At 43.7% G+C, this 25,152-nt stretch overlaps 1 protein-coding gene across 1 annotated transcript in view; it reads left to right on the forward strand.

The window, feature by feature from the left end:
• Positions 1–1,671: 1,671 nt before the first annotated feature.
• The window catches only part of NEURL1B (neuralized E3 ubiquitin protein ligase 1B), a 751,932-nt gene continuing 728,451 nt past the window's right edge, over positions 1,672–25,152 (forward strand). Inside the window, exon 1 of the mRNA XM_063928070.1 lies at positions 1,672–1,821. Within this exon, the coding sequence (XP_063784140.1) occupies positions 1,722–1,821 (100 nt within the window). The 5' untranslated portion in view covers positions 1,672–1,721. The remainder of the gene's footprint in view (positions 1,822–25,152) is intronic.

Raw genomic sequence — 25,152 nt, forward strand, 5'->3', positions numbered from 1 at the left:
GTGCCAGGTACACATGTCTCCTCAGTGCCAGATATGCCCACAGTGCCAGATATGCTCCCAGTGCCAGATACACATGCCCCCTCAGTGCCAGATATGCCCCCAGTGCCAGATACACATGCCCCCCAGTGCCAGATACACATGTCACCCCAGTGCCAGATATGCCCTCAATGTCAGATATGCCCCCAGTGCCAGATATGCCCGTAGTGCCAGATACACATGTCCCCCAGTGCCAGATATGCCCCCAGTGCCAGGTACACATGTCCCCCCAGTGCCAGATTTGCCCACAGTGCCAAATATGCTCCCAGTGCCAGGTACACATGTTCCCCCCAGTGCCAGATATGCCCCCAGTGCCAGATACACATGTCCCCCCAGTGCCAGATATGTCCCCAGTGCCAGATACACATGCCCCCCCAGTGCCAGATACACATGTCCCCCCAGTGCCAGATATGCCCTCAGTGCCAGATACACATGTCCCCTGCAGTGCCAGATATGCCCGCAGTGCCAGATACACATGTCCCCCCAGTGCCAGATATGCCCCCAGTGCCAGATACACATATCCCCCCTGTGCCAGATATGCCCCCAGTATCAGGTATACATGCACCCCCCCCCCCCGCGCTGCTCACCGCTGCTGCTGCTGCTGTTGTGTGTGTGTGTGTGTGTGTGTGTGTGTGTGCGTGTGTGTGTTTGTGTGAGGGGAGGAGAGCGCAGCCTGCATCTCTCCTTCCCCTCTGTCTCTGGCGGGTGCGGGTGTCTTCGTTCAATTCAGCACCGATCCGTGAGCCAATCAAAGCTTGCGGTCCGGCAGCCTTGGCGGCGCTGAATTGAACGAAGACACTGAGGGGCAGGAGAGGCGCAGGCTGCGCTCTGCTCCCCTCGCATCAGCGGCAGTCAGAGGCGGTCAGCGGTGGAGGGAGGGAGAGACGGAGCGGTGGGAGGGAGGGACTGAGCTAAATTCTTAAGGGTACGCCGTACCCACCCGTACCCGCACACTTACACCGCCGCCTGAAGGCGACATTTTGACACATAATTACAGATTTTTAGCTGAATATGAGCGACAAAGTTGGTGGTGGGGAAGGGGTGCGGGGTGGGGTGGGGGGTGGAGGCCACTTCTTTATTAGTCTAGGGCTGCTGGAACCCTTAATCAGGCCCTGGGCATGGGAGTGTCGTGGCCATGTCAGTGAAAGTGGTTACATGCACAGGTGCTCAACTGTACACATAGGAAGCCGTACTTGGATGGAGAAACTGCATCTGCCATAGGACTGATACAAGTATCGATGGTAGGACCAATGGTGCTTCTAAAGATACACCAATCTGTATTTCAGTCTGGAAATTACTTTATTTTGGCAGTTATGTTATACATTATTAGTTTTAATAGTTATCTGAAATAAACTTAAAAGTCCTCAAAATAAATATGTGTCACTTTGGATTATACAGGACAATGAAAAACTAGCATTATTGAGTACTAAAACAACAGGAATAAACACAATCATCCAGTGACATTTGTAGTTTTCGGGACACATATGGCATATGAACTTCATTACTTTTCTATTGTAATTGAAACCTCTTCTACCTGCATTTAATTTCCCAAGGGCAGGCTTGTCTCCACCAGCAGGAAGGTCACATGACAGCCAGCTTGCTGGGAAGAAGAAGCACCTGTGCCCCACTCACCTAATGCTACATGATTATGAGTTTGTACTTCAGCTGAATTTATCACTGACATAATGCAGAGAGGTGGGAGATCCTTGAGATGGTCTACAGACATGCAGACATCATTGTCACTAAAGAGAGAGGTAGAGAGCAATTCACAAGCTGCATATCATGGTAAGCAAAAAATGGGAGTGGGAGTGCATACTCCTACATAGATGTGCAAGAATATTGTGATCATTTTCCGTTGTACTAGACACTGACATGTATATACTTTAGGTTGCACATTACAAATAACTGTTTATGAATCTCGAATTACTCTTGTTCAACCAGTTCCACAACAGGAATGTCCATTGCAGTCTATTGACACAAAGGAATGCACTATTGTACCTTTATGAAAATTTGTTTAGGTTTAAAAAAAATTATAATTTTTAAACTGTCTGGAAATTACTAATACAAAAAAATAAAACTGTGTGTAGGTGCTGTTCACTTGCAGTATACTGTTCTTAAATCCTTCAATATTCGTGAGTGTTAAACACACCCTCTTAATTAAGAACTTACATTAGGGTTCTCACCCGCATGCCAAACAAGGTATCTTTAACCCTCAATATAGTTTCTTCAATATATAATGTTCATCTTTTATGAAGTTATCCCGTTTTATTATATATTGAAGAATTAATATCGGGGTTAAAGATACCCTGTTTGGCCTGCGGGTGAGAACCCCTAATGTAAGTCATACTTGCCTACCTGACCCTCTCCATGAGGGAGAAAATGCTCTGTTCCTGGACTTTCCTGGTAATGTATGATTGCCATCACCTGTGGTGAGCTAGTTAATTGATAAGAAAGGTGTTTCACCACAGGTGATGGCAATCATACATTACCAGGAGAGTCCAGGAACAGAGCATTTTCTCCCTCATGGAGAGGGTCAAGCAGGCAAGTATGATGTAAGTTCTTAATTAAGCGGGTGTGTTTCCCGGTGTACCACTCACGAATATTGAAGGCTTTAAGAACAGTATACTGCAAGTGAACAGCGCCTACACACAGTTTTCTTTTTTTGTATTAGTGTCCTGTGGAGATTTATAGATGTTCTCCTTTAAACTGTGTGGCTGCAGTTTACTGGTCAGCGTAGAAACCACATTTTGATTCTTGTGCATGTCTGGAAATTACTACTTTTAACCAACGGTTTTAGGACTAGTATTAAGGTACAGAACACACAAATATCACCGCCCACCTTACTGGGCATCATTCTCCTTCAGGTATCTGAAGTGCTGTTTCCTGACAGCCTCCTATTAATCGAGAGAAAAATGTTGTTTGTCTTATATCTGTAGTGATATTTAGTGTAACTGACACTACGCTGTGGTACACATAAGACCTCGGCATTTCCAGGCTCCTCTCAGAGGGTGGCAACAGAAAATGCTGGAGGACAGACAGTTAGAGTGTGGCACAAAATGACACAAATATAAATGTACTGTACCTGCAATGTATTTTTGGTGTTCTTTGCCAGCTTTTTTAGAATCAGGATTTATTAAGTGCAAACTGTGAAAATATAATTTACGTACAACGGCAAAATGCAAAACTATCTGCAAGTGTAACATAATAGTTCTGTAATTACTAATTAATGACTGCGTATTAAAGCCACACAAAGCTAGCTTCCAGGTGTTGTCCATTGTTTGCCTGCCATTGACACAGTTGAAAAGCAAAAAGACCTATAAAATATTAATATTTATGCAATAACAATATTTTAATATAGCACAGGATTGGCAGACAGTATTTAATCATTAACAACAGACCCTTCCCTAATGAAGTAGCTGCAGTCTGTATTCCCTACCATACAGACTATGGGGTATATTCAATTAGGGTCGAAAACTGCCGTCTGTCGAAAAGACGTCAGTTTTCGACTTTTTAAGGTCGAATAGTGATTCGACCTATTCAGTCCCATCAGTTTTTATTCGACAAGTCGTGGAATTCGACTTGTCGAATAGTACGTGAATCGGCGGTATAGCTGCCGATTCACGTACTTTTGAGTGAAACGGGGCCAAATTCGACAGGATTTGGCCCCGTTCATGACCATCTCAGTCCGACATAAAAAAATGTCGGACTGAGATGTGGGACCCAGAGGAGGAGAGGGGGAAAGCCGTAGGACATACAGGGGAAAGCAGCACTGCAGCAGGATGTCTCACAGCTGCGCCGCTCACGGCAGCGTCCACCCGGCTCCAGCAAGTAAGGTCACGCTTGCTGGAGCCGGGTCGACACTGCCGTGAGGTCGGGCGGCTGTGAGACGTCCTTCTGCAACGCTACTGTAACGCTGCTGTCCTCCGTCTGCCCGCGGCTGTCCCCGCTGGTCTCCCAGCGGCTCCCCACCCCACCCCCTCTCCTCCTCTGGGTCCCTCATCTCAATTTGACTTTTTAAAAGTCGAATTGAGATGAGATTGAATAGGGGTTGTCGGATCCATTCCGACAAATGCATGTCGGAATGGATCCGACCCTAATTGAATATACCCCTTTATAGATAGGCTTACCATATCCCTTTAAGCCAGGGCACCCATGAATTACACAGGTTCAGGGCCGTTTCTAGCCAATTTGGCTCCTAGTGCGAGATTTAAAAATGCGCCCCCCCCCCCCCATTGACAGAACCAAAAATGTGCCCCCCTAGATATAAAAAGTAAAAGGTATGCCCCCCCCCCCCCCCCCGACAAAGGGGGCGTGGCCTCAATAAAACGGGTGTGGTATCTGTAAAATGGGCGTGGCCTCGTCTGAAAAGACTACCTTACACCCCAGTTTTTGACCTTGCACCGACAGATCACGGTGAGCACAGGAAAGAAATACAAAATATATTTTATGCCATACACCGCAATGCCCTTGATACATTAAAACTAGAGATGAGCGGGTTCAGTTCCTCGGAAACCGAACCCCCCCCCGAACTTCACCCATTTTACACGGGTCCGAGGCATACTCGGATTCTCCCGTATGGCTCGGTTAACCTGAGCGCGCCCGAACGTCATCACCCCGCTGTTGGATTCTCGCGAGATTCGGATTCTACATAAGGAGCCGCGCGTCGCCGCCATTTTTCACTCATGCATTGGAAATGATAGTGAGAGGACGTGGCTGGCGTCCTCTCACTTTGTTTCAGGGGGCTGCATATCTTTATTCTGGGAACCAGCAGTATTATAGGAGGAGTACAGTGCAGAGTTTTGCTGACCAGTGACCACCAGTGTACGTTGTCTGCCTGAAAAACGCTCCATATCTGTGCTCAGTGTGCTGCATATATCTGTGCTCACACTGCTTTATTGTGGGTACTGGGGACCACCAGTATATTATATAGGAGGAGTACAGTGCAGAGTTTTGCTGACCAGTGACCACCAGTATTATACGTTGTCTGCCTGAAAAACGCTCCATATCTGTGCTCCATGTGCTGCATATATCTGTGCTCACACTGCTTTATTGTGGGTACTGGGGACCACCAGTATATTATATAGGAGGAGTACAGTGCAGAGTTTTGCTGACCAGTGACCACCAGTATTATACGTTGTCTGCCTGAAAAACGCTCCATATCTGTGCTCAGTGTGCTGCATATATCTGTGCTCACACTGCTTTATTGTGGGTACTGGGGACCAGCAGTATATTATATAGGAGGAGTACAGTGCAGAGTTTTGCTGACCAGTGACCACCAGTATACGTTGTCTGCCTGAAAAACACTCCATATCTGTGCTCAGTGTGCTGCATATATCTGTGCTCACACTGCTTTATTGTGGGGACTGGGGACCAGCAGTATATTATATAGGAGGAGTACAGTGCAGAGTTTTGCTGACCAGTGACCACCAGTATTATACGTTCTCTGCCTGAAAAACGCTCCGTATCTGTGCTGCATTGTAGTATATAGTAGGAGTACAGTGCATAATTTTGCTGACCACCAGTATATAATATATAGGAGTACGGTACAGAAGGCCACTGCTCTACCTACCTCTGTGTTGTCAAGTATACTATCCATCCATACCTGTGGTGCATTTAAGTTTTGCACAGTTTGCTGACCACCAGTATATAATATATAGCAGTACGGTACAGTAGGCCACTGCTCTACCTACCTCTGTGTTGTCAAGTATACTATCCATCCATACTTGTGGTGCATTTCAGTTGTGCGCAGTATATATAGTAGTAGGCCATTGCTATTGATACTGGCATATAATTCCACACATTAAAAAATGGAGAACAAAAATGTGGAGGGTAAAATAGGGAAAGATCAAGATCCACTTCCACCTCGTGCTGAAGCTGCTGCCACTAGTCATGGCCGAGACGATGAAATGCCATCAACGTCATCTGCCAAGGCCGATGCCCAATGTCATAGTAGAGAGCATGTAAAATCCAAAACACAAAAGTTCAGTAAAATGACCCAAAAATCAAAATTAAAAGCATCTGAGGAGAAGCGTAAATTTGCCAATATGCCATTTACGACACTGAGTGGCAAGGAACGGCTGAGGCCCTGGCCTATGTTCATGGCTAGTGTTTCAGCTTCACATGAGGATGGAAGCACTCATCCTCTCGCTAGAAAAATGAAAAGACTTAAGCTGGCAAAAGCACAGCAAAGAACTGTGCGTTCTTCTAAATCACAAATCCCCAAGGAGAGTCCAATTGTGTCGGCTGCGATGCCTGACCTTCCCAACACTGGACGGTAAGAGGTGGCGCCTTCCACCATTTGCACGCCCCCTTCAAGTGCTGGAAGGAGCACCCGCAGTCCAGTTCCTGATAGTCAAATTGAATATGTCACTGTTGAAGTACACCAGGATGAGGATATGGGTGTTGCTGGCACTGAGGAGGAAATTGACAAGGAGGATTCTGATGGTGAGGTGGTTTGTTTAAGTCAGGCACCCGGGGAGACACCTGTTGTCCGTGGGACGAATATGGCCATTGACATGCCTGGTCAAATTACAAAAAAAATCACCTCTTCGGTGTGGAATTATTTTAACACAAATGCGGACAACAGGTGTCAAGCCGTGTGTTGCCTTTGTCAAGCTGTAATAAGTAGGGGTAAGGACGTTAACCACCTCGGAACATCCTCCCTTATACGTCACCTGCAGCGCATTCATCATAAGTCAGTGACAAGTTCAAAAACTTTGGATGACAGTGGAAGCAGTCCACTGACCACTGAATCTCTTCCTCTTGTAACCAAGCTCCTGCAAACCACACCACCAACTCCCTCAGTGTCAATTTCCTCCTTACACAGGAAAGCCAATAGTCCTGCAGGCCATGTCACTGTCAAGTCTGATGAGTCCTCTCCTGCCTGGGATTCCTCCGATGCATCCTTGAGTGTAAAGCCTCCTGCTGCTGGCGCTGCTGTTGTTGCTGCTGGGAGTCGATCGTCATCCCAGAGGGGAAGTCGGAAGACCACTTGTACTACTTCCAGTAAGCAATTGACTGTCCAACAGTCCTTTGCGAGTAAGATGAAATATCACAGCAGTCATCCTGCTGCAAAGCGGATAACTCAGGCCTTGGCAGCCTGGGCGGTGAGAAACGTGTTTCCGTTATCCACCGTTAATTCACAGGCAACTACAGACTTGATTGAGATACTGTGTCCCCGGTACCAAATACCATCTAGGTTCCATTTCTCTAGGCAGGCGATACCGAAAATGTACACAGACCTCAGAAAAAGAGTCACCAGTGTCCTAAAAAATGCAGTTGTACCCAATGTCTACTTAACCACGGACATGTGGACAAGTGGAGCAGGGCAGACTCAGGACTATATGACTGTGACAGCACACTGGGTAGATGTATTGCCTCCCATAGCAAGAACAGCAGCGGCGGCACCAGTAGCAGCATCTCACAAACGCCAACTCGTTTCTAGGCAGGCTACGCTTTGTATCACCGCTTTCCAGAAGAGGCACACAGCTGACAACCTCTTACGGAAACTGAGGAACATCATCGCAGAATGGCTTACCCCAAATGGACTCTCCTGGGGAATTGTGACATCGGACAACGCCAGCAATATTGTGCATGCATTACATCTGGGCAAATTCCAGCACGTCCCATGTTTTGCACATACATTGAATTTGGTGGTGCAGAATTATTTAAAAAACGACAGAGTCGTGCAAGAGATGCTGTCGGTGGCCCGAAGAATTGCGGGCCACTTTCGGCATTCAGCCACCGCGTGCCGAAGACTGGAGCACCAGCAAACACTCCTGAACCTGCCCTGCCATCATCTGAAGCAAGAGGTGGTAACGAGGTGGAATTCAACCCTCTATATGCTTCAGAGGATGGAGGAGCAGCAAAAGGCCATTCAAGCCTATACATCTGCCTACGATATAGGCAAGAGTTGGGTATCTGCACACTCCAATATATATTAACAATACTGTGAATGTATGTGAACCATCATCACATCATCACTTGTTTGGACCCCTTTTCCCTTTTGTATCAGACAATGCTTAATATGGTAAGGGGGTGCTGTCAATTACAGTATATAAGCTATCAGGTTGAGAGGAAAAATAAGAGGAAACTGTATGGTTGACGCACTAGAACAGAGTTTGCTTATCTTAAAACTTAGCCTTTATTAAATATACATTAAATTATTACCCAGACAACAGTGAAACATAGAGTTAAAATCAGACAGACTAACATATAAGTGACACCTATGAGATAGGAAATTGTGAAGAAAAGATTTAAAAAGCGTGTCCGCGTGTATTTGATATGTATAATATTTGTGGGATTATTATATCTATTTAAATATTGCCATTATCTGATCCATTGGCAATATAATTCTTACAATGCAATGGCTGTTACTTTAATATTGTTAACCGGCTACCTATGATGTCTATTTATTCAGCAAAATCTTCTGGGGACAAATCCCAATTTAGGGACTAAAAATATCACCAGATTATATAGACGCAGATTGACTACCAATGAATGAATATAATAATTATATATAGTCAATTAATGCTACTGCATCTCAATATTATGATGCTGGGCCGGAATTAGCTGCAAGATGAATATCTCTATCTCCAAATTGTTCTCCGGGAAGGTAAGTGTTGATTTGCACTCACTGTCTATGTTGGTACACAAATACAAATTTTTCAAGGGTATGTGTAAAAAGGGGGGATGGAAGGGATTTGATTAGGAGATACGGCAATCCCAATTATGGTATGGATTATTAAGGGATGTAGCAGTCCCTATTTCTAATATCCACCACAGAATTTGTAAGGGTATATATAAAGAGAAATAAATGAGATTTTATTTAGGGGATATAGCGATCCCAACTGTGGTATGGATCCTTAGGGGATATAGCAATCCCTATTTCTAATGTCCACCACACATATTTCCAACCTCATGCGGTAATCTGTATTTTATACTATCAGATCCGCTTAGATCACTCCTCTATTAAGATGTGTAGGCTGTAACGTTCTAGGGGACCATACTCCTTTAAGGATATATGTCAATCCCACCTATCATATCTCTTACTCGTATCTCATTAGTATGATATAATCAAATATAGAAAAGGGGGATTTTGTTTAGGGGATATAGCAGTCCCAACTATGGTATGGATCATTAAGGGATATAACAATCCCTATTTATAATATCCACCACATATATTTCCAGCCTCATGCGATAGTCTGTGTTTTGTTATACCAGACTCGCTTTAATCACTTAAATTTATACATCGATCTCGCATATCATATCCCTTACTAATGTTCCTTTAATATGATGTAATATAATAGAATATAATATATAGTAATACTGAACAGAGTAGTGCTGGTAGACTTTATAAGTCCCACATTTATTATACCTTCCCAGTAATGGTAAATAAATTCATCTATTATAACATATGACCACCTTATGGTTTCAGATATTTGCCACGTTATTTACTATAAAGTAGTGCATTACAGTGTGATGTATTATAACTTGTCACTGTCCCTTCATTTCAGGGGATACTTCACTGTAACATTCTAACATTCATACAATGTATCACAAATGTTGCAACTGATATAAATGATAGTAGCTATATCGTCCTATATATAGGATCACCTGTCTCCCATTCAATAGGATTACTCTCATCCACAGAAATCAGCTAATGTCCCTATATACTATCTAGGACCTCAGCTGCTTTGCTTAGAGTATTAGGAGTTCTGTTGCCAGCAGCACGTAGTATCCACATTATCAACTGCTGTCAGCATTTAGAACTTGAAACATTTGTTGCAGACGCTATCAGCAGGTGGCATTAGATACATTTGTTACAGTTAATCATGCTTCATATCTTCTCAATTATAAGCAGTCACATACAGCTTCACTAGTAACAGCCATTTCCCTACAAATAAATATACATTTGATCTTATAACATATATGGACTACACGCGGGCACGCTGTGCCCTACACGTGTGTTTCACTGCACTAACAGGCAGCTTCGTCGATATAGGCCAAGGGGGGGGGGGGGGGGGGGTATGCACCTGACTCAAGCGCAGTGGAGAATGATTTCAACGTTGTGCAAGGTTCTGCAATGGGAAAAGAAAAGAAAACGGCTGCGCTTGGGGTATTGCAAATGGGTGTAAGTTATGGAGAGTTGACAAAGAATCATCTATATAAAATTGTTTATTGTAATGTTAAATACATCAACAGTAAATAAAAATAACCATATTTAAAAGATGTATATAAGTATCTATACTCTGAAAACACCGTTGTATGGACACAAAGTATCAATCTAAACTTGTGTATAATATTCCCCTGATTCAGGGTATGAGGTTGATACTGTTTAAAATTGTAACAGTAATGTAACTAGATAGTTACAATTTAGCTCTCCACAGTTTATTATAACTGAAATGACTGAGGAAATGAAACTTTAAAAAAAAAGAAAGTTATGAAAGCAGCAGAACTTTTCTCCAATAATAGGAGAAGATGAGGGCCCAGCGGTCAAATATACAATGGACAGTATGCAATATTACCTCTCCTAGGGGCTGGTATTACCGAGCGTCCTCGGTAAAGTCCTGTATAGAGCCCACAGTGTGATGCTAAGGAGAGGAATTCAATGTAGGAATGATTATCCAAACTTGCTCCTTAATATGTAGGTCCCGGATGCAGGACAGGTGCCTGTATATTCCCTTGGGCTGCTGAAAATCCTTTTATTGCCATAGATATAGGGAATCACACATCTCCAGGACATCAAACGGAGCAGACGCTGTGGCCGCTAATTGCGGAGGAAATACACAGGTGTAGCGCTAGCCGGAGCCGTTGCTGGCAATAAAATTAAGAGACTGGAGCGCTGTCCCACGGCCAAATGCAGCCGTCAGATGATGCAGGCTGGCGCTGTCCCACGGCCAAATGTAGCCGTCAGATGATACGGGCTGGCGCTGTCCCACAGCCAAATACAGCCGTCAGATGATACAGGCTGGCGCTGTCCCACGGCCAAATATAGCCATCAGATGATGCAGGCTGGTGCCGTGTAAAGACCGCAATAGAGCCACCGTGTAGATAAAGAAATTCTCCGCTGTAAACAAAGTTCCTTAGAGCTGAAGTGCCGATGGGTCGGTGATCAGAGTAGAAAGGGAGGAGCCGAACGCGTTTCGTAACGATTAACGTGACTTTTTCAAAGGAATACCACCTCCACTACGTTAATCCTATATATAGCATTAGTAAACGTACAGCCAGGTGCGGCTAATAAAATCTGACTAAGACAAAGGCAAAAAAGTCAACTCTCCATGATTTAACATTGATAGCTATCAGTATATTAATTTACTAGAGTTTAGGTATACATATAAATACATATGTGCAAATACATTATACCATATGAAAACGAAAAAAGAAGAAAAAAAGAAAAGGGGACAAAAGAATTTTTTCTTTTTTCTTTTTTATATAATTTTATTCTAAATAGATAAAATAAATATTATAAATTCAATATCAGATGAAATGCGATGGCGCAGGAGATAGAGGATAGCATGAGATCCAGTTTTGCATAATTCATAGTAAGGATAATATAAATAATTTGCGACGTGATTGGGAGAAACACGTCAACAAAATAGTATATACATATTTAAGTAATTGATTATATTTATTTATGAATTCTTATTTTATTGCCATTTATTTAATTTATATTTACCTAATATTACCTTAAATATAAGGAGATTATAAACATATTGGTTTAATCAGTACTAGTTAGACTACCTTAATTAACTTTTTTCTCTCTTACCCTAAATTTATAAGCTATATGCTAGATTTCTATTGGTTGTTAACAGTGACTTAATTCTACTGTTGCTTCACATAGGCTATAGGCATATTAAATTAAATAGATTTTATATGAATTTAAACTGTCCTATATTTATTATAAATCAATTATCATGACCCCCAATGGGATTGAATTTCCTGTGTAGTAAGTACATTATAATAGAAGATACAAAGGAGACAGCGGGCCATAGACCAAGATCCCCACACCAAGAGAGTGACATGTAATCCTATATAGAAATGGGCATGCACATAGGCACATGTCAAAATGAGATCTCACATGAAAAATAAAAAATAAATAAAATAAGTACTATATAGGAGATATTATATAATAGTACATTTAATGAGTATAAATGTAATGATTGATAATCTGAAGAAAAAATATAAATATACAACCCAAAAAGAACTGCATATGATTTAGAGATGTACCTCATATGATATTAAAGATCAAATTCAATTGTTTTGTTTAATCCCTCGGGAACGAGGGTTTTCAACATATGAATCCAGTAGTTTTCCCTTTGGCACAATTTCCTATATCTATCACCCCCCCTTGGGGTAGATGGAATAGTTTCAATGCCTATAAGATGGACGTCCTGTGGGTTCTTTTCATGAAACTCCGCAAAGTGTCTAGAGACACTATGTAGAGAGTATCCCCTTAGAATATTGCGCCTATGTTCTAAAAATCGGATTTTCAATTTGCGTGTGGTGCGTCCCACATAGATCAATTTACAACTACAGACTAATATATATATATATGACAAATACACTATTACAGTTGATAAACTAACCAATAGTAAATTGTGTACTGTCCGATGATGAAAAAGATTTTGTTTAATTCTGTATATATGAGCAAGTTAAACATTGGTTCGCACCACACTTGAAGCAGCCTCTCGTTTTAGTCAGCCACTGTGCGGAATTAAGTGAAATATCTGACTGTATCTGAGTTCTTCTATCAACAAAGAAACTGGGGGAAAGATGTTGTTGTAAGTTGGTAGAGCGTTTAAAAATAACGGATGGCTTCTCCCCAATTTCTGTTATGAGAATTTGGTCAGTGAGTAAAATAGGAAAATTGGTAGAAATAATTTTTCTTATTTGGCAAGAGGAATTATTATACTTAGAAAAGAAATGCGGTTGATCTTATTCAAATGTATGATTCATTGGTCTATATTCTAAAAGATCCTTCCTATCAAGCTGGTCCACACGTGCACGAGCTGACTGAATTAGCTTAGAAGGATAATTCTTGCTCCCAAGAGACGATGATAATTCATCCGCTTGTGCAGTATAATTGTGATATTCACTACAGTTTCGTCTGAGTCGTTGTAATTGACCATAAGGGATATTTCTAATCCACGGTTTATGATGAGAACTGTCGTAATGTAGAAAATTATATTTATCTACCTCTTTTCTAAGGGTCTTGGTTGAAATGGCCCCATCTATTATAGTGAGGGAGACATCAGTAACGAAATGGAAAGTTTATCTACCGTGCTAGTGAATGATAAATTAAAATCATTATTGTTTAAAGAAGCAATGAGATCCAAAGCTGAATTAATATCTCCATCAAGAACAAAAAAGAGGTCATCTATATAACGGCCATCGTAGACGAGGTCCGCGCCCAGACTCCGCCCCCAAACATGTGCATCCTCGAACGCTCCCATGTATAGGTTAGCGAAGCTAGGCGCGAACCTCCTCCCCATGGCCGTCCCAAGTGTCTGTAAATAAAATTGGTGATTAAATAAAAAATAATTGTGTGATAAGATAAATTTAATAGAAGCCAAAATAAATTCTTGTAAATCCTTGGAAAGAATATTGGAATCTGTAAGATACTGAGCAATAACAGCAATACCTTTATTATGGGGAATATTTGAATATAATGCCTGCACATCGCAGGTCATAAAAAAATGATTCCTTCCATTTTATACCTGTGATGGAGTTCAAAAAAGCTGTGGTATCTTTGATGTGCGAAGGAAGGCTAGAGGCTAAAGGCTGTAAAAAGTGATCAACAAAATGTGATAAATTAGAAGTGAGGGACCCAACACCAGAAATTATGGGTCTACCCGGGGGTGAAGTGAGGGATTTGTGAATTTAGGTAAATGATGATAGGTCGGGGTGATAGGGTGAATGGGTATGAGATATTTCATCTCTTCCTTAGAAATTATGTCTCCCTCAAGGGCACCTTGGACAAGTTCAGTAAGAGACCTGTGGAAGATACTAGAGAGGTCAGTAGGTAATAGGGTATATATATCCCTATTCCCTAACGGTCTATAGGCCTCAGACAGATAATCATCTATATCCTGTATACGATTCCCCCTCCCTTGTCAGCCGGCTTAATGACAAGGGAGGGGTTATCGACAAGCTTACATAGGGAGGCTTTCTCTCTGTTTGTGGTCAAGGTTCTGCAACCCTTTGAACTTGCCACACGTGAAGTCAGTTCAGACACTGCCAGCCTGAGTCAGGTCATTCCCCTCATCAGGCTTTTGCAGAAGAAGCTGGAGACATTGAAGGAGGAGCTAAAACAGAGCGATTCCGCTAGGCATGTGGGACTTGTGGATGGAGCCCTTAGTTTGCTTGACCACCCGTGAATCCTGGTTAATCTGTTGAAATCAGAGCACTACATTTTGGCCACCGTGCTCGATCCTAGATTTAAAACCTACGTTGTATCTCTCTTTCCGGCAGACACAAGTCTGCAAAGGTTCAAAGACCTGCTGGTGAGAAAATTGTCAAGTCAAGCGGAACGTGACCCGTCAACAGCTCCTCCTTCACATTCTCCCGCAACTGGGGGTGCGAGGAAAAGGCTAAGAATTCCGAGCTCACCCGCTGGCGGTGATGCAGGGCAGTCTGGAGCGAGTGCTGACATCTGGTCCGGACTGAAGGACCTGCCAACGATTACTGACATGTCGTCTACTGTCACTGCATATGATTCTCTCACCATTGAAAGAATGGTGGAGGATTATATGAGTGACCGCGTCCAAGTAGGCACATCAGACAGTCCGTACGTATACTGGCAGGAAAAAGAGGCAATTTGGAGGCCCTTGCAGAAACTGGCTTTATTTTACCTAAGTTGCCCACCCTCCAGTGTGTACTCCGAAAGAGTGTTTAGTGCAGCCGCTCACCTTGTCAGCAATCGGCGTACGAGGTTACTTCCAGAAAATGTGGAGAAGATGATGTTCATCAAAATGAATTAGAATCAATTCCTCCGTGGAGACATTCACCAGCAATTGCCTCCAGAAAGTACACAGGGACCTGAGATGGTGGATTCCAGTGGGGACGAATTAATAATCTGTGAGGAGGGGGATGTACACCGTGAAAGGGGTGAGGAATCGGACGATGAGGAGGAGGTGGACATCTTGCCTCTGTAGAGCCAGTTTGTGCAAGGAGAGATTGATTGCTTCTTTTTTGGTGGGAGCCCAAACCAACCAGTCATTTCAGTCACAGTTGTGTGGCAGACCCTGTCGCTGAACTGATGGGTTCGTTAAAGTGTGCATGTCCTGTTTATACAACATAAGGGTGTGTGGGAGGGCCCAAGGACAATTCCATCTTGCACCTCTTTTTTTTTCTTTCATTTTTCTTTGCATCATGTGCTGTTTGGGGACTATTTTTTTGAAGTGCCATCCTGCCTGACACTGCAGTGCCACTCCTAGATGGGCCAGGTGTTTGTGTCGGACACTTGGGTCGCTTAGCTTAGTCACACAGCTACCTCATTGCGCCTCTTTTTTTTCTTTGCATCATGTGCTGTTTGGGGACTTTTTTTGAAGTGCCATCCTAGCTGACACTGCAGTGCCACTCCTAGATGGGCCAGGTGTTTGTGTCTGCCACTTAGGTCGCTTAGCTTAGTCATCCAGCGACCTCGGTGCAAATTTTAGGACTAAACATAATATTGTGAGGTGTGAGGTGTTCAGAATAGACTGAAAATGAGTGGAAATTATGGTTATTGAGGTTAATAATACTATGTGATCAAAATGACCCCCAAATTATATGATTTAAGCTGTTTTTGAGGGGTTTTTGTAAAAAAACACCCGAATCCAAAACACACCCGAATCCGACAAAAAATTTTCAGGGAGGTTTTGCCAAAACGCGTCCGAATCCAAAACACGGCCGCGGAACCGAATCCAAAACCAAAACACAAAACCCGAAAAATTTCCGGTGCACATCACTAAAAAAAACCCACTTTCCATATTACGGCAGGCAATAGTCCCCATTTTACACATTCCGACAGGCACGTGTCCCCATTTTACACCTTCCGCCAGGCAAGTGTCCCCATTTTACACCTTCCGCCAGCAAGTGTCCCCATTTTACACCTTCCGCCAGACAGGTGTCCCCATTTTACACCTTCCGCCAGACAGGTGTCCCCATTTTACACCTTCCGCCAGACAGGTGTCCCCATTTTACACCTTCCGCCAGACAGGTGTCCCCATTTTACACATTCCGGCAGACAGGTGTCCCCATTTTACACATTCCGGCAGACAGGTGTCCCCATTTTACACATTCCGGCAGACAGGTGTCCCCATTTTACACATTAAGGCAGGTGGGGGGGGGGGGGGGGGGAAGGAGGGAGGGAGAGGGGCTGACTTACATTTGAAGCGGTTCTTCCGCTCTTCAGCCGCCTCTCCCTCGTCTCCCGGGTCATTACTCTGTTTTCTGATGTTATCTCCAAATATTCTATAAGGAAGATTAAGGACACAGCAGAAATTTACCTGCATTCTTCCACAAAGCATAGGAGATTTACATCTTGTTGCCTATGTAATATGATGGACACTATGTATGCCTTTGTATCTTTTTAATAACTTTTTATAAATGAACAGTTCATTTCTATATTTTAAAGCTTGATCAAATCTTACTGTGTAACTTTTTGAGGTTCTTTTCAATATTCTGTGGTTGATATAATCCTTGGGCGCCCAATTCCTCTATCTATCTATCTATCTATCTATCTATCTATCTATCTATCTATCTATCTATCTATCTATCTATCTATCTATCTATCTATCTATCTATCTATCTATCTCTAAAATAACACATCCTAGAAATGAATGAAATATTCTTATTAAATACTTTGTTCTTTACATAGTTGAAGGTGCTGACAACAAAATCACACAAAAATTATCAATGGAAATCAAAATTATTAACCCATGGAGGTCTGGATTTGGAGTCACACTCAAAATTAAAGTGGAAAAACACACTACAGGCTGATCCAACTTTGATGTGATGTCCTTAAAACAAGTCAAAATGAGGCTCAGTAGTGTGTGTGGCCTCCACGTGCCTGTATGACCTCCCTACAACGCCTGGGCATGCTCCTGATGAGGTGGCGGATGTTCTCCTGAGGGATCTCCTCCCAGACCTGGACTAAAGCATCCGCCAGCTCCTGGACAGTCTGTGGTGCAACGTGGCGTTGGTGGATGGAGCGAGACATGATGTGCTCAATTGGATTCAGGTCTGGGGAACGGGCGGGCCAGTCCATAGCATCAATGCCTTAGTCTTGCAGGAACTACTGACACACTCCAGCCACATGAGGGCTAGCATTGTCTTGCATTAGGAGGAACCCAGGGCCAACCGCACCAGCATATGGTCTCACAAGGGGTCTGAGGATCTCATCTCGGTACCTAATGGCAGTCAGGCTACCTCTGGCGAGCACATGGAGGGCTGTGCGGCCACCCAAAGAAATGCCACCCCACACCATTACTGACCCACTGCCAAACCGGTCATGCTGGAGGATGTTGCAGGCAGCAGAACGTTCTCCTTGGCGTCTCCAGACTCTGTCACATGTGCTCAGTGAGAACCTGCTTTCATCTGTGAAGAGCACAGGGCGCCAGTGGCGAATTTGTCAATCTTGGTGTTCTCTGGCAAATGCCAAACGTCCTGCACGGTGTTGGGCTGTAAGCACAACCCCCACCTGTGGACGTCGGGCCCTCATACCACCCTCATGGAGTCTGTTTCTGATCGTTTGAGTAGACACATGCACATTTGTGGCTTGCTGGAGGTCATTTTGCAGGGCTCTGGCAGTGCTCCTCCTGTTCCTCCTTGCACAAAGGCGGAGGTAGCGGTCCTGCTGCTGGGTTGTTGCCCTCCTATGGCCTCCTCCACATCTCCTGATGTACTGGCCAGTCTCCTGGTAGTGCCTCCATGCTCTGGACACTACGCTGACAGACACCGCAAACCTTCTTGCCACAGCTCGCATTGATGTGCCATCCTGGATGAGCTGCACTACCTGAGCCACTTGTGTGGGTTGTAGACTCCGTCTCATGCTACCACTAGAGTGAAAGCACCGCCAGCTTTCAAAAGTGACCAAAACATCAGCCAGAAAGCATAGGAGCTGAGAAGTAATCTGTGGTCACCACCTGCAGAACAACTCCTTTATTGGGGGTGTCTTGCTAATTGCCTATAATTTCCACCTGTTGTCTATTCCATTTGCACAACAGCATGTAAAATTGATTGTCAATCAGTGTTGCTTCCTAAGTGGACAGTTTGATTTCACAGAAGTGTGATTGACTTGGAGTTACATTGTGTAGTTTAAGTGTTCCCTTAATTTTTTTGAGCAGTGTGTGTGTGTGTGTGTATGTATATATGTGTATGTGCGTGTGTGTGTATGTGTGTGTATATATATATATATATATATATATATATATATATATATATATATAATTATAATTTTATAAATCCTAATTTTTGAGTTTGTGCCAATGATTATGAAAGGAGATTTGACCATTGCAGAATATAGAAAAGTCAAAATGCACTACTGTAGATCAGTGGTTCTCAAACTTTGTCCTCAGGATTCCAGACAGTACACGTTTTCCACGACACTTAGCACTTGCACAGGTGTATTCATTACTTGCTCACATTTTAAAAGATCCACATGTGGAGCTAATTTCACTTGAGAATCTGTGAGGAGACCTGGGGGGGTCATTCCCAGTTGATCGATAGCTGCATTCGTTCGCTGTGCAGCGATGAGGCAAAAAACGGCACGTATGCTGCGCAATGCGCACGTGCGACGTACTATTACAACGAACTATGTAGTTTTACACAGGGTCTAGCGATGCATTTCAGTTGCACAGGCAGCCGCAGAGTGATTGACAGGAAGAGGGCATTTCTGGGTGTCAACTGACCGTTTTCAGGGAGTGTTCGGAAAAACACAGGCGTGACTGGAAAAACGCAGATGTGGCTGGGCGAACGTAGGGCGTGTTTGTGACATCAAATCAGGAACTGAATGGTCTGAAGTGATCGCAAGCGCTGAGTAGGTTTGAAGCCACTCAGAAACTGCACAAAATAATTTTGTAGCCGCTCTGCGATCCCTTCGTTCGCATTTCTGCTAAGCTAAAATACACTCCCAGTGGGAGGCGGCATAGCGTTTGCACGGCTGCTAAAAACTGCTAGCGAGCGAACAACTCGGAATGACCACCCTGGAAAACATGCACTGTTTGGGGTCATGAAGACTGAGTTTCAGAACCACTGCACTATATAATAGTGAATAAAAATGTAATATTGTAAGTAATCAGGTTTTTATTGTAAACCAGTGGTGAAATCAGCACTTAGCTGGTCTGTATTAGAGATGGATGAGACTAGCGTTATGGACAAACTACCATGTTACTATCTCCATTTACAAAATGTGTTCTAGTGCCATCTGTAAGTTGTATGTTGATACTGTGTGTTACTGATCCCTAAGCATCAGCAGTAGCGGATCTTGCCACGGGCAAGCAGGACTTTTGCCCGGGGCGCCGCCTTCCGAAGGGTGCCGGTGCCATCCGGAGAGCGTCGCACCATGGCAAGATCTGCTACTGTGCCCCCCGCTGTGTCCGCTGTGTCCCCTGCTGTGAAGGGAACTAGACACTACCCGTCTAGTTTCCCTTCGTGGAGGGGACCTTTGCTGTGCGGTGGGCGATGACGTCCTCGTGCACAGCATTGTGGGACTGACACAGATGCTAGGGGTCATATTTGACCTCTAGTGTCTATCTGTCCCATAGATCCGAGGAGAGGAGCGGCGCCGGCGGAGGTCTGCAGCGGTCGGGAATCGGGAGCGGGGATAGTAAGTATTAATTATTTTTTTTTGTGTAAGTGGCGCTACTCCTACAGGGGGCACAACTCTACAGGGGGCGTAACTGACCACGCCCCCTGTATGAAGCCACGCCCTATTTTCCGCCCGGGACGCCAAAAGGGCTAGAACAGTCCCTGAGCATCAGATTTCTGTTTCAGAAGCCACTTTTGATTCTTGAGGCATCGACTTCATTAGAATTATAGTGCCAGTTGTGTGACTATTTCGTATCTACAAAGACCCTAGTAGTTGATGAAGGGAGGAATATAAAGGACAGAGCCCAGGTCTAGGCTCCGTACCCTGGTAGTAGTGCCCTGGTATACATTCTGCGCCTTTCATCCTACATTTTATAACTCTGTTCTGGGAGATTCCATAGGGGTGTTCCAAGGGGCAAGCGTGAGGTGCGTGTTGACACATTTGCAACATTCCTGTTCTGTTGTCCATTGCAAAATGCTGCTGGGGTGTATTGCAGGGGATAGGGCCTTGATTATCAACGTTCACTCTGGATGGTATCCAGGAGGGTGGCCCAAAACTGTGGACAGTTGTGGAGAGTGTAAGTAAGTGTGCCTCTCATCTGCTATAAGATTAGCACTTTGAATGCATCTCACATTCTGGGCCAGATGCATCATCGCTTAGAAAGTGATAAAATGGAGAGTGAAAAAGTACCAGCCAATCAGCTTCTAACTGCCCTTTTTCAAACACAGCCTGTGACATGGCAGTTAGGACCTGATAGGCTGGTACTTTTTCACTCTCCATTTTATCACTTTCCAAACGATGATGCATCTGGGCCCTTGTATACAACAAGATGGGCAACATGCAGCCTGCCCCACCCCTGTCTACAGTACTTTGTCATGCTTATTGGATTTGTGTGTGTGTGTGTGTGTGTGTGTGTGTGTGTGTGTGTGTGTGTGTGTGTGTGTGTGTTTTTATAGCTTGAATGGTTGGTTTATATTTTATTAAAGATAGGTGCTCTTTCATTGATTAAATGTATTAATATAAAATATGACTTTTGATAGAGTTTTGGGATTCTACCTATTTATCATAGTCATCACCAAGAGAGGCCTATCGCCACTGGTAGCCTTAACAGGAGGCATAGTGGACTTATGACCTAATGGGCCGATTAGGATGTCTGGAGAAATGACCAAGCAGCCTTGCCTTCCGATGCTCTGCCCAGCTGACCTACTTGGACAGGCAGTGTCGGACTGGAGCATAAAAGGCCCACTGGGGAAATGGAGTGGTAGGGGCCTGTGCTTATGGGTGTGGCCAGTCTCCAGATTTGGTGCTGCCAGCCCCAACAGAGGTTTGCTAAACATTAGAGAGTGCATGGTCAGGTAAATATATTGTACATACTGCTAGTGCATGCATAATATACCAGATTAATAAAAGCAATGCACTGTAGAAAAATACATATTATTCCTGTGTATTATAAGGTAACATGTACAATTCAAGTGCACAATCTGGAACTTGATCAATAGAGGAGGAGGTGGGGCCACCAGGCACTGGGGCCCACTGGGGTTTTCCCCAGGACCCCTGTGGACAGGACATAAAGCAAGGTCCGTGCCCCTGTAATATGTAGTCATGCCCACTTACGGCGCACACACTGAAATAATGCTGGGCCAGTTTTAGCCCCATTCTGCACATCCACCCTACGTTATATTACAAAAACTGACAATCCTAAATTAATATAATCCACATTATATTAATAATCCTAATTTTTCAGTGTTTGAATCCTGTTTGTTGCCTATAATAGGTATCTGTTGCTCCATGGCCTGCATCTGGGCCTGTCGATGCTTATTCCAAATAAGAAAACAACTGCTCTGGATTTAAAACATTGTAAACATTCTTTTAATAGAGTTGTTGATGGGACATTTTATTGTACAGATTTGCTTATACATTTTTCCTGTTATATGCTGTAGTAAAAGCTCTACTACCATCACTCGTCATTATTATCTGCACAGTACTTTCCTATATGGGGGCTAATGCCGAGTTGTATGCATATGTTGTTTAAATTAAAAACAAAATCTATATAAGTGTGTGTGTGTGTGTGTGTGTGTGTGTGTGTGTGTGTGTGTGTGTGTGTGTGGTAATTATGCTCTTATTGCGCTGGAGGCATCTCAAGATGCAGGCAGGTGTGCCCAGCCAGAGCGGGCCCTAGGCTTAGGCAAACTAGGCATTTGAAAGGCATAGTACTGAGTTTCCACACATTTTTGCTCACACCTCAAGAGGCTGTGAGAAAAAAATGTGTCTGATGGCGGCTGCGCAAAAAACTATTGAATCGGACCCATTTTGTAAGAGCATTACTGTGGTATTATGTGTAGAAGGTGCACTGCTGTGTGGTGTAATGTGTATAAGCAGCAATACGTGTAGTGTAATTTGAATGACTGACACTATTGTGTGATTCAGTATGAATAAGGGGCACTACTACTGTGAGGCGTAATGTGTATAAGGTGAAAGGACACTACTGTGTGATGTTCCATGAATAAGGGGCACTACTGGAATAGTCTCCCATCAGAGGTGGTAGAGGCTAAGACTGTAGGGTAATTTAAACATGCTTGGGATAGGCATATAAATATCCTTACAAAGAATTAAGGTTCAAAAAGGGTTGAGATTACCTAAAGGATAAAAAAAAGGGGCAGACTAAATGGGCCAAGTGGTTCTTATCTGCCGTCAAATTCTATGTTTCTATATTTCTATGTTACGTGTCATGTAATGTTAATAAGGTTGCACTACTATGTGGCATAATTTGAATTGTGTGGCTATGTCCTTCCCAGCAAGATCACACGCTTTTTTTTTTTTTTCCCCTCTTAATTTAAATATTGGGGAATAGTGACGCCAATGCTCTTGCTAGTGCATGGCACCACCCATGAGGATTGCTATGGGTGAGGGGCGATGTGTGTTGCTGACTGCTGCTGTGATCTCTGCTGCTCAGTGATAGGTGCTTTTGTTCTGGAAGAGGGGTGCTGGGTCAGAGGCAGAAATAGTGTCGGTGCTAGTGATCATCAACCAATATTTTGCCTAGGGCCAGAGGCGTCATGGTCTCCAAATGACACCGTTGTTCAGCCGGTAAGCCTCGGCTTTGTCATTTGCTGTGGGCGGATTCCGGTACTACTGTCTGATTTCTCCTAGTGTGGTCATCTGATACAATACACATTGGACAGCCGCAGCTACAACACACAGTTGTGTGTGGATTCCAGTGTCCAAAGTCAGGTATTATAAAGTACTCATTCACACTACTGGACATTTCATAAATAGTGTGCCGGAGTCCTGCTATTTAACTACTTATTCACTAAATACGGGACAACACTTTGGTACCTGATTATGGTTACCATCTTTTAATATTAGTCAGGCTACATGATAAAGTATAGCCTTTCTATTATCAATTACATTAAGTATTCAATCTACAATCAGTATATCAACACTCATTGTTAACAAATATATTATATGTAGATGTTGTGAACTTAAGTGAAATAGCAACACCGGTCAGCCAAATTTCACTATCATTGTGTTCTACTGGTGTTGTTGCTTCAATTTGTCATTTTTAAATTAACTTTTTATATTGTAATTAATTTAGTTAACCCCCGGGAGGTTATGTGCATTTATATATGAATAAAATACTTTTTATTTTTACTATTGTTCCTATATGTATTATTAAGCGCCTATTGGGAATATTTGTATATTCTGCTTTATTTTTACACTGCAATTTAGATTTCAGTTTGAACACACCACACCCAAATCTAACTGTCTCAGCCCCCCCCCCTCCCCCCTGCAGTGCACATGCTCATAATTTAACAAATTTGCTGCTGCGATCAGGTCTGAATTAGGCCCAAAGTTTCATCCCTCTGCGCTGGCTACTGGAAGCAGCCATGACAGTCTGGATTAGGTGATCGATCAACCACCAACCGTGAACCACCTTGCGATCATGTGACACTCTCAGCTGATGCCTGCTCACCCAGGGGGTATATAAGGCAGGGGTTAAAGTGGGGGGAACGAGGTGGAACGGAGTTCCACCACCTGTAATTGTAAGGGGAACTAGTTTCACCTCCTCCATTGCCCTGCACAGTAATTCCAACAGAAAACCCAGTCTATCACCTACATCAATCAATCAATCAATCAATCGATGATGCAGACGGCACTAGTGTTACTGATGAGCTGTAGCCATCTCCCCTTCTCTCAGGTCCTGGTGGCTCCATGGTCCTACTCCCATCTACAGCCCACCCCTCATTGTACTCTCTCACACACTGTGTCTGTTGGACAGCATTCATGCCTTCCTCAGGTCCCAGTGGCTTGCTGTTCCGGAATGGCGTATGTGATGTCATGCTGAAACCGCAGCTGAAGTGCAAATTAGCCATGAAGTGAAGCAAGCTCTGTGCATCTTGAAGACGAGATGAAAGGGGGATGGAGGGACAAGAGAGGTGGGGAAGCTTCTGGAGGGACGCATGGCAGAGAGCTGCTTGAGGGAAACAGGAGGTGAGCTGCTGGAGTGGCGAAGGCAGACATGTTCATAAGGGGCACTACTGAGGGCATTATGTGTATAAGTGGCATTATGTGTAAGGGGCACTACTACTGTGGGCATTGTCTATAAGTGGAACGTCTGTGGGCATTGTGTGTATAAGCGGCACTACTACTGTGGGCATTATGTGTATAAGCAGCACTTCTGTGGGTATTATGTGTAAGAGGCACTACAACTGTGGGAATTGTGTATAAGGGGCCCTACTGTGTGACATAACATATATAAAGGGTACCATTGTGTAGCGCAACGTGAATAAAGGGAACTACTCAGTGAAGTAACTATAATATGGGGCATTACTATGTGGTGCAATATATATCAGGGGCACTACATGCGGTGTAATGTGAATTAGATTGTGCTATGGTGTGGTGTAATTTTAATTGGGGGTACTATTGTATGACTACGCTGCTTCTTTGTGAGATCAATGTCCCTTTAAAAAGTATGGGAAGTAGAGCACTAATTTATAGTTTGCAGGGGGTGCCAAAAACACTAGCCCTCACTCTGTTTAATGTGAGGGTGGGAGGGTAGGCTGCAGGTTGATGAATTCTACCACCTCTCCAGGACCCCTTTAAGCCCTGATATAAGGACTTCCTTGTAAGTCAAGAATCACCAGTGCAATGCTGATTTTAGCCTGCTAAGACTTTTCCTGTAAACTCCTGTAGATTACTGTATAGATACTAAAGTGCCATACCATCTTGCTACATTACTGGCTCCTGTAATCCACTTCCATTCTGGTGACTCCTGCATTCTGGTTCCATTCCGTAGTTTCCTACAGTCTGGTTCTACAGTATTC

The sequence above is a fragment of the Pseudophryne corroboree genome, chromosome 6, assembly GCF_028390025.1.
Source record: "Pseudophryne corroboree isolate aPseCor3 chromosome 6, aPseCor3.hap2, whole genome shotgun sequence".
Lineage (NCBI taxonomy): Eukaryota > Metazoa > Chordata > Amphibia > Anura > Myobatrachidae > Pseudophryne > Pseudophryne corroboree.